At 42.9% G+C, this 10263-nt stretch overlaps 1 protein-coding gene across 11 annotated transcripts in view; it reads left to right on the forward strand.

Moving 5' to 3' along the window:
* The window catches only part of SIRT5 (sirtuin 5), a 50397-nt gene that overhangs the window by 26926 nt on the left and 13208 nt on the right, over positions 1–10263 (forward strand). For all 11 annotated transcript variants that reach the window (XM_023737460.1, XM_023737462.1, XM_023737463.1 and 8 more), the window contains 4 exons: positions 4588–4675; positions 6025–6078; positions 7472–7595; positions 9537–9652. In XM_023737460.1, the coding sequence (XP_023593228.1) occupies positions 4588–4675; positions 6025–6078; positions 7472–7595; positions 9537–9652 (382 nt within the window). The remainder of the gene's footprint in view (positions 1–4587; positions 4676–6024; positions 6079–7471; positions 7596–9536; positions 9653–10263) is intronic.

Below are 10263 nucleotides of genomic sequence, written 5' to 3' on the forward strand. Positions count from 1 at the left end.
TTTCTAGTTGTGAATTTATTTTGGCATTTTGTTCCTACATTATTTTCCTGAATTCTTCCAATTTTTTGTCTGTATTTTCCATGAACTTGTCTATTTTTTCCTCATGGTTGTCAGCTTTTTGCCTCAGTTCTTGGAGAATTCTGAGTATCAGAGATTTGAATTCCCTATAAGATAGTTCTAGTGCATTTTCTTCCAGAGGAGAGTCATCTGGTGTTTTATTTTGGACGCCTAGTGGAACCATCCTGTCCTGTTTTTGTGAATGTTTTGTTCTTGTCTGCTGTCTTCGGGGAATTCAGTAGTTATTTTTCTCGTTTATTGATTGTAGATTTGTTTGTTTCGTCCCTTTTTTTAAAAAAATAATTTGACTATGTCTGAGCAGGCAGACTGTGTGTTCTTTGATGTTTGCTCATCTGTGGGCACAATACTTTTCGCCTCCTTCTTCAATTGGCAGGGTCAGTCACTCAGATATGGTACGGCAGGGCAGGTCTAGCTGAAGAGGAGTTACTGGGATGGTTTGTTTGTGGCACTTACTACAGCCACCAGAACGGGTTGGTAATCAGTGCAGGGCAGGTTCCAGTAGGCCGTGCCTTTGCTGCTTGGTGGTGTGATGTCAAGCGCACGGTGCAGGTAGGCAGGATGTAGCAGGGAGATTGTTATGTGTGGAGCTAAGATGAATATGGGAGAGAGGAGAGAGGAACAGGAGCCAAAAACATACAAACAAAGAAAAAAGAATGCTAGGGAAGCTTGCCGTTGGAGTGGAGAGATGAGAGACTGTGAAATGGAGAAAAACAGAAAGGGGAGGAGGAAGAAAAGAAAAGAATGAATAAATAAGAATCAGAAAGGTTAAAGAACCACAACGTTCCAAGGGATCCCACCGGTACAGCTTTGAGGTCTGGGGAAGTTGCTCTCCGGTGTTGCAATACAGCCTTGCTAGAAGTCGTAGAGGTCACGCCAGGTGTTCAGGGAATAGAAAGAGAAGGAAGATATAGAGAGACAAGAAACTGAGACAATGAAGAAAGACAAAAAAGGAAAAAGAGGAAAAAGAAAACAAAACAAATTAAAAAAAAAACGAAAGGCCCCCAAAGATACTGAAAAAAAGAAGAAGAAAAAAAAAAAACCAATGTAAAAAGAAATGCCCTCAGGGATCCCTCTGCACGTCTGTGGAAGCCGAAGGGGAGTCTCCCTGCCATGAAGCTCAGCCTGGCCAGAAAGGGCTCCCAACTCAAGAAAAGGAAAAGAAAACAAACAAACAGTTTAAAACAAACAAACGAACAAAAGCCCCGGGATCCCACCAGCGTGGCAGCCCAAACCGGGAAGCAGCTCCACACTCGAACGGTGCTCCATAGCCCCTCAGGAAGAAGCAAAGATGGCGCATGGAGCCAGGTACTTGAGTGAAGGGAGGGGGAGGTGGCAAGAGGCAAGTAAGAAATCAAAAGAAGCAGAAAAAAAAAGCAACACTAGCAGCCAACAAATGACACTCAGGGAGCCAGCTAGTGCCAGCTGGTGTTTCTGGACAGGAGACTGTGTCCGTGGGAAGCAGAGGGGCTGAATGTGGGTGAAGAAGGGTAGAGAGTGGGAAAGCGTATATCATAAATTACTGGAGCTCTGCAGCCCCTCAGGAAGAAGCAAAGATGGCGCACGGAGCGAGGTACTTGAGCGAAAGGAGGGGGAGGTGGGGAGAGGCAAGGAAGAAATAAAAAGAAGCGGAAAAAAAACAATACCAGCAACCAACAAATGGCACTCAGAGAGCCACCCATTCGGGTGTGTGGAATCCAAGCAGCTGCCGTTTCCCGGTCAAGAGATTGTGGCCGCGGGAAGCAGAGGAGGCCGAGTTGGGGTGAAGAAGGGTGGTGGGTGGGAAAGTGTATATCGCAAATTACCGGTTGTTTTGTCTCCCGCTGGACTCTCCATGAGGCTGCTTTCTCGTACCCCGTTTGCTGGTCTTCAATAGGAGTCCAAGATGGCGGATCCACGCTGCTTTAGCTGGTGGGGGACCTCTGCATGAATCTCTCCTCGCTCTCCGTTCTTTGTCAGTTTTCTCACTCCATTTGGTGCTTGGCTGAGTTCTTTATCTCTTCATTTGATGTTTTAGGATTTCAGGATTGTTGTATTCTCCTTTCGGCTTAGTTTTTCGGATCTTTGCTGTGGAGGGACAGTGTGGTGCTTCTGCCTAGAGCGCCATTTTGCCGGAACTCCTGCAGTCACCCACTATTGATCAGGTGTCTTCTTGGCACCCACTTCAGCTGGGTCTGGGCCACTTCCCATGAGGCTCTTCTCATGCCTCTGGAATGTCAGAATATAGGCCGTGCCGTTTGTCATGTTTAAAATGTGTGAAACAGAGATATTGATACCTAGCTTACAGAGATGTTGTAACGATTAAGTAAGTAATATATGCATGTTAGTTGGGACATTTTTGGTTGCAAGTGATGAGATCTCTCTTCTAACTTAAGTAAAAACCAAAGGAGCCTCCTTATTTCATTGAACTGAAGATGGCATTTGTTGTAAGAGGCACCGTTTTTTAAATGGACCACTTAGAGAGAAAATAATCTTCTAATGAAACCATGATGTATTTTCTTATCCATTAGAATTGTTATTTTACACTTACAGAAAAGACTTTTAAAACCTTATTTAGACAGACTGTTAGAAATTATATCATTCTTGTGGATACATAAAACAGGAAGCATAAGGGAAATAAATTGGTTATTTCTCATTATCGGGCTCCTCTGAACTACTGCTGAATGACTTTGGCATCGGTGTCTGTGTTTTTGATGGAGCATGATGCTCTGGGCCACCACAGGGATTGATGATGCAACATTTTCTAGAGAATGCTCCTTTGTTGTCACTGGGATTTTCTTCCAAGCTGCTGACCCACATTCTGTAGGTTTTGTTATTGGGCCTTTCGTGACCTTACCAGAAGGTGTCGATGGGAATGGAAGGTTTTTAGACAACGGCCAGGACTCATTTTCCTTCTTCGGTGGTCCTTAAACGGTTGGCCAGCTGAAATATCCAGGGGTTGCATTTGTCCAGGCAGGCCACTGAGGATAGCCATCAAGTCACCATACTTCAGTAATCCTTGGTCTCCTTCAACAAGTTTGTGCAGGCACATTGACAACCAGGTCACATCTGTCATCCAGCCAGTAGCAATTGTAAGAGACATCCCAATTTCAGAGATGTTAAAATGGACAAAAATGCCCATACGACACCAATAGCATAGGTGGCGCTGATGCAGTTAGCTCCTGCCTCTTGTTCTCGCCCGCCTCCTCCGTCTCTCAGCTTTGCCTTTCTCTCTGTGTTGGCATCACTTCTGCCCCTGTAGCCGATCTTCCTCCCGGCGCAGGGAAGGGAGCTTCTGGCAACTCCAGGCTCACTCTTGTTTAACTTCACCCAGAAAATGAACCTCTGGGTGGCTTTGCTCGGGTCACACGCCTACCCTTTAACCAAACACTACTGCCAGAGGGATGGGGCACTGCGATGGAGCGAAACACGTGTCCATCCTTGTGTTTTGGGCTGGACTAACAGCTCCATTAGCTCAGCCTGGGGTGGAGGAGAGATGGTTCCCCAAAGAAGGCATGCTGGACAGAAAGAAGCAACATATGTCCGCTGTGATGTGTAAGGAGCCCTGGTAGCGCAGTGGTTAAGAGCTACGGCTGCCAACCAAAAGGTCAGCAGTTCGAATCCACCAGCCGCTCCTTGGAAACCCTATGGGGGCGGTTCTACTCTGTTCTGTAGGGTCGCTATGAGTCACAATTGACTCGATGACAACAGGTTTGTTTTTTAATGATGCGTAAGGAGTCCCTGGTGGTACAGTTAATGCACTAAGCTGCTAACCAAAAGGTTGGAGGTTCAAGTTCATGCAGAGGAGCCTCGGACCAAAGTCCTGGCAATCTACTTCCGAAAAATCAGTCATTAAAAACGTTACGAAGCATAGTTCTACTCTGAGACATTAGGGGTCGTCATGAGTTGAAATAGACTCAACAGCTACCGGTGTGTGCTGGGGAGAGTGCGCAGTACAGGACTGCATACGTGGCACAGAGTTATAAATGTAGCCACTGTTACTGCTCAATAAATGGCCGCTACAAATGGTCGCCGAATTGTGTTAACAGTTAATTGCTAATGCAGTGTACTTGTATTAGCAATTATTTTCTTTGTTTATTAGGCAATTATTTATGTATCGAGCTGCTTTTATGTGGAAGACTCAGGCATTCTTAAATCAAAATTTTGTAAACACAGCCTAAGCTACTGAACCTTTATCAATCACTTAGTAAATCACGCCCTGAGCTTTGGGTTGGGCTTCCTCGACCCTGGTGCCCACTTCACTTCCGCCTGAGAGTCACTCCAAGGTCGTTGGGCAGCACGTGAGCCATGTGGTCAGTTACCATCCACCTCTCTCCTCTCTAGACTGTAAACTTGGGGACGTATTGCGCTTGGTGTTCAGTAGGCCCTCATGCCTTTGTATTGCCCAGGATTCCTAGGGTAGGCATATTTGCTAAAACGAACGTATAAATACTGTTTTGTACCCTTTTAGACAGGGAGACGGTCACTCTTGACTATGCTAAGTTGTAGACTTGCCTAACTTGTGTTTTTCAGGTAGCTTATTTAAAACTCAGTGCACTGCTTGTGGAAATGTGGCCGAGAATTACAAGAGTCCAATTTGTCCAGCTTTATCAGGAAAAGGGTAATTATACTGCATGGCACAATGAGTATATGTTGTTTTCTCTTTGAAGTTGAACCTAAAAATGAGAAAATTAAAAGTTAATCTAAGACTCCCATGAATATTTATGAGAAATAAGACTAGATACAGCACAGCCAAGTGATAAAAGAAGCATTCTGCTCACTATTTATAATGTTAAACTAAAACCACAGGATACCAAATATACACAACATAATCTCTGTATCTAAACACACACACACCACGGTTATATGTGTGTATGTAGATAAATGACCAGAAGAAAAGGCAACAAAATGTTAACACAGGTTATCAGTAGCAGGGATTATGGATAATTGTTTTTTTTTTTAACCTTTAAAAAAAAAATGTATTGCGGTTAAAAAAAAATATATATATATATATATATGTAGCAGAAAAAAATGCCATTTTAAAGCGTACAATTCAGTGACGTTAGTTACATTGACCATGGATAATTTTTATTTCTTTATACCTTTATGAATTTTATAACATTTCTCTGATGGACATATGTTACTGTTATAATTAAGGAAAAATTTAAGAGTAGACTCAGAATATCGACAGTATTTTACTCAGCAATTTTTAAACAATATAAAATTACACAGGTAATGTGTTGATGCTATCTCATTGCAAAAGTTTCAAATTATAATGAAGTATACAAGGAGCCCTGGTGGTACAGTGGTTAAGTGTTCAGCTGCTAACCAAAAGGTTGGTGGTTCGAACCCACCAGCCACTCTGAGAGAGAAAGATGTGGCAGTCAGCTTCCATAAAGATTTACAGCCTTGAAAACCTTCTGGGGCAGTTTTACTCTGTCTGTAGGGTTACTATCAGTCAGAATTGACTTGACAGCAATGGGTTTTGGTTTGATACAAGGCAGAATGTGAAATTCCCCCTGAGCACATGCTACCACTCTCCACCCCTTCCCCACGTACAGATTTCCTCCCTTGACTGGTGAGTGAGTGTTTGGTGTCCATTCTTCTAGGACCCTTCAGAGTTACAAACAACGTACGTGTTGCCATCAAGTTGATTCTGACTCATAGTGGCCCTGTAGGACAGAGTAGAACTGCCACATAGGGTTTCCAAGGCTGTGATCTTTATCGGAGCAGGCTGCCACATCTTTCTCCCACAAAGTGACTGGTAGATTTGAACTGCCGATCTTCCAGGTGGCAGCCAAGCACTGTAACCACTGTGCCGCCAGGGCTCCCCTTCTAAGTCAGCACTTATTAATCAGAAGTCTTGAACCATATACTGCCAGACAGATAATGAAGATTTGTTGGGTTATTTTATTTCTTTGTTCTTTGCTTGTACCAATGGCGTTGTTTTTTTCCTAACATTTACCTCAGTGCTGCGGAACCTGGAACTGAAGATGCTAGAATCCCAGTTGAGAAACTTCCCCGGTGGGTAAAAAGCTTTGATCTTATTTGCTGTTTCAAATTGCAGAAAAGGAGAATTAGGAGTCAAAATCTAAAAGTTTATTTGGTGAGATGCCTCTTAAATGCAAAAAGCTATGAGTCCAAGGCTTGGAGGATCAGCTAGACCAGTGGGATATGAGAGCTGCTTCTTTTCAGCCCGTTTTTGCTTTGTGGATGTAGGGATACTCTGAGGTCTGGAAAGTTCTGAAGTTGTTATGCTACGGATGCTTACCCAGCATGTATATAACATCAAGGCTGGCATCCTGTAACCCCTCCGTGTTAGCTACAGTCGCTATCATCCTCATCCTCATCAGCGTCATTAACCCAGGGTTATGGAGGCAGTAAAAGGCCTTGCAGAGTGAAATTACAGGACCAAACAGGATTTTGGGTACGTGTGTGCGTATATATATAAAACAACCTTTAGACATTTTTTTGGCAATTTTTCAAAATCAAACATTAAAATGGTGCTTCAAAAGTGTTCCATGGAGCACTAGTTTCATGTGATGTTGATAGCTATTACTTGGGGAAAAAAAATTACACATTCAAATAAATTTGGAAACACTAGATTAAACCAAGTTATATATGATCACTTTAATGCAGGACTTCTCAGAGCATTTAATATACTAAAGTCCATTGTGACTCTCCCAGAAGGGGCTGTAATATGTTATCACTTCACTGGCTTATTTAAGCATAGGCCCACCCCCACCCCTCGTTTTTCTTTTTTTCTTAACAAGGATTTTCATTACTAAGTTCTCAAATTTCAGCCTGAAAGAACAGGGGGTCCTGGGAGGTTCCTGAGTAGGAGATTAATGTGAAGAAAGTAACGTTTAGGGGAGATTATCTTCGAAGGTGTATCTCAGACAGCCTAGAGCTAGGAGAGAGGGAAAGATGAGAGAAGATTGTGAGTAATCAACACTTGAGAGCTTGGCCGTGGACTGGGCAAGGAGAGGTGCATCTAAGAGCATGTGAAGGAGGCCATTCATGTAACTAGGGGATGGTTGGGGTGTTGGCGGCAAGTCCAAGTACAGCATTGCTCCCAGGTCAGGCAACCCTGAGCACAGTTGTGCCAGAGAATGCAGTGAAGGAGCTGGGAAAAAGCGCGTCAGAACAGGAACGTCCAGCTTAGCTGAAACACGTTTGTGAACCAGTCAGAGCACACAGATGAAAGAAAAGCTTCATAAGGATAATTAAAATTCGTACTTCATATCCAGGGCAAGGTCATGGGGGCTGGCAGGGAAGGGATAGGGGACGGCAGGCTTGGAGGTGGTCTCTCTGGACAGACGGGACTTGGGGCTGTTCCTGGCTGTCTTCCGGTCCACCTGGCAGACCTTCCGCTAGGGCAGGGCTTGGTGTCGGGTTCATGATGACCTCCTTACAGGTGTGAGGAGGCAGGCTGCGGGGGCCTGCTGCGGCCACATGTAGTGTGGTTTGGAGAAAATCTGGATCCAGCTGTTCTGGAGGAGGTGGACCGAGAGCTCGCCCTCTGTGACTTATGTCTAGTGGTAGGTCACACTGTCCTAACCCTCGGGAATTTCTGAAACCAGAAGGATTGGGGTGGAGTTCATTGTTCCTTCCCTCCCTTTTTCCTTCCTCCTTCCCCTTCCTCCCCCTCCTCCCTCCTTTCCCCCCTCCCCTCCCTCCCCTCCCTCTCCTCCCTCTCTTCCTCCCCCCTGTATCCCTTCCCTCCCTCCCTCCCTTCTTCCTTCTTTCTTTTCAAGATGTATGTTGAGAGATTTTATGATGTCTTATAGAAAAACTAAGAAATAATGAATAAGAATTGATCTTAAAATATGAACTACACAAGACCAGGTACTTTTTTCTTGGGCTTCTCAAAGGCTTTTGGCCCTCCAAAGTGAAAAGAGCGTGTTATTGGTTCTGATTTTTAAAATAATACATACTTACTCTAAAAATTGAGAAGATACAAAAAATTATAAAGAAGAAATGAGAACTCACCCAGTATTCCACCATCCAGAAATAGTCACTATTGGCATTTTGGTATGTTTTCTTCTAGACCAGAGGTGAGCAAACTAGGGCCTGAGGACCAGATCCGGCCTGCCACCTGTTTTTGTAAATAAAGTTTTATTGGAACACAGTCACACCCATTTGTTTACATATTGTCAGACAGTAGTGGTAGAGCTGAGTTGTGTGATAGTCTGAACGTCTAAAATATTTACTATCTGGCCCTTTGTAGGAAAAGTTCAGCCACCCCTGCGCTAGACCTTTTCTTATGCAGATCTACACATATTGATTAAAATTCAAAAGTGGGCTCATACTCTGTGTTCTCTTTTGAAACTGGTTTATTCGCATAGCAATTCATTTAACATCTTCCTTGTCAATACTTCTAAATCTGCATCATCCTTTCAATGGCTGTCTTGTTTGTATATAAAATGATATATTTAACCAATTGTCTGTCTTTGGACATTTAGGTACCTTCAAATTTTGATATTTTAAACAGTGGCTGTGGTGAACATCTTTAGATACACATCTTAGGACAGTTTTCCAATTATTTCCTTAGCATAAATTTCCTAGAAATAGAATTAATTGGACAAAGGTATGCACGTTTCAGAATTTCCTGAACTGATCCTTAAAGACAGAAGTACTTGCTTGTGGGCACGTATTCATTCAGCCAGTGTTTGTTGAGGGCACGCCAACGCTGAGTTGAGTATAGTGTCAATGCTGAAGATAAATTGTTAAGTGAGTAGACCTGGTTTGCAAAGCATGTTTTGGTCTTCTCATTCTTGTAGAAAATGCTTATAAACATACATTCATGGAAAAAAATTTAAAAAAAACAGAAAAGATACATACATCAAAACGTTAACAGTGGTTATCTTGGAGTAGTAGGAGAATAGAAAACGGCCCTGGTAGCGCAATGGTTAAGCACTCAGCTGCTAACCGAAAGGTTGGCTGTTTCCACCCACCCAGTGGCTCCATGGGAGAAAGACCAGGTGATCTGTTCCCATAAAGATTACAGCCTAGAAAACCCTGTGGGACAGTTCTACCCTGTCACGTGGGGTCACTATGGGCAAAATCGACTCGAAGGCACCTAATAACAACAACAGGATTATAGACGATACGTATATGTTTTTCCTTTGTATTTTCTAACTTAAAAAAAAGAGCATGGGTTATACTTTAAAAAACAGAAACAGAAGCAAAACGAACCTCCAGACATGCTCGTTGAGTCTTTCTTGGCCTCTGGCTCCATTTGCATAGCTCCCCTTTTCTGTCACGAGTTCTTCCCCAGTTCTAGGATTAGTCAGAAGAATGCCTCCTAACTTTCCATTGTCTCTGGGACACTCTCCATTTGCCCCACCCGGCTTATCTTCCCTCACACCTGCAGCCACAAAGCTGCCTGCGTTTAGGTAAGGTTTTCCGGAAAAAAAAAAAAAAAATTTATTTTTCCAATAATGTGGTCATTTGTCCATTTCCATTTGTTTGCTTTGTAGGTGGGCACTTCCTCTGTGGTTTATCCTGCCGCCATGTTTGCCCCCCAGGTGTCCGCCAGGGGAGTGCCAGTGGCCGAATTTAACATGGAAACCACCCCAGCCACGGACAGATTCAGGTACAGAGCTAACCAGGGTGGGAAGCAGAAGGTATTGAGGAGTTGGGACATGGTCGTCTAAACCGGTTTTACCTGCTGTTCTAATTTTTTTTTTTTTTAAAGAAGATACTTAAAGTTTGTGTTCTTATTTGACCTTAAGTTGTATTTATAGAAGAACAAAATATTGTTAAGTAGACTAAGGTAGCTATGTCTTTTTACAAGAGGTTGGCCATAGGGCTTTTGTTTACTCACATTTTGAAAGCTCTTTTTTGATTCCTTAGACTTTGCTTTCATTTGTTTTTTTCTAAACTGAATTTAGTAATGGCATGTGGATGCAGGTAAGCCGGATACTCACTAAGTAAGCCTGGGAGATACCATGCCGAACTTCCTCAGTGAGAAGGACCTGGAAAAACTCCTCCTTGGTCCCATTGCCAAGAATATTTGTACATATTATGGTACTGATCTTGTTTTCCAAATTTGTGTAGAAAGCATAGGTCATCATAGTATTTATTGATTTTTAGTCTCATTCCACTTTATACCTTTACACTTGTTTTGCTTTCTTCTTTCACCTACACTTAAATTTTTTTTTTAATTTTAATTTCTTTATCAGTGGTATTAAAAAAAAAAAAAAA

Source organism: Trichechus manatus, unplaced genomic scaffold (genome assembly GCF_000243295.1).
Source record: "Trichechus manatus latirostris isolate Lorelei unplaced genomic scaffold, TriManLat1.0 scaffold00103, whole genome shotgun sequence".
NCBI classification, from domain to species: Eukaryota; Metazoa; Chordata; class Mammalia; order Sirenia; family Trichechidae; genus Trichechus; species Trichechus manatus.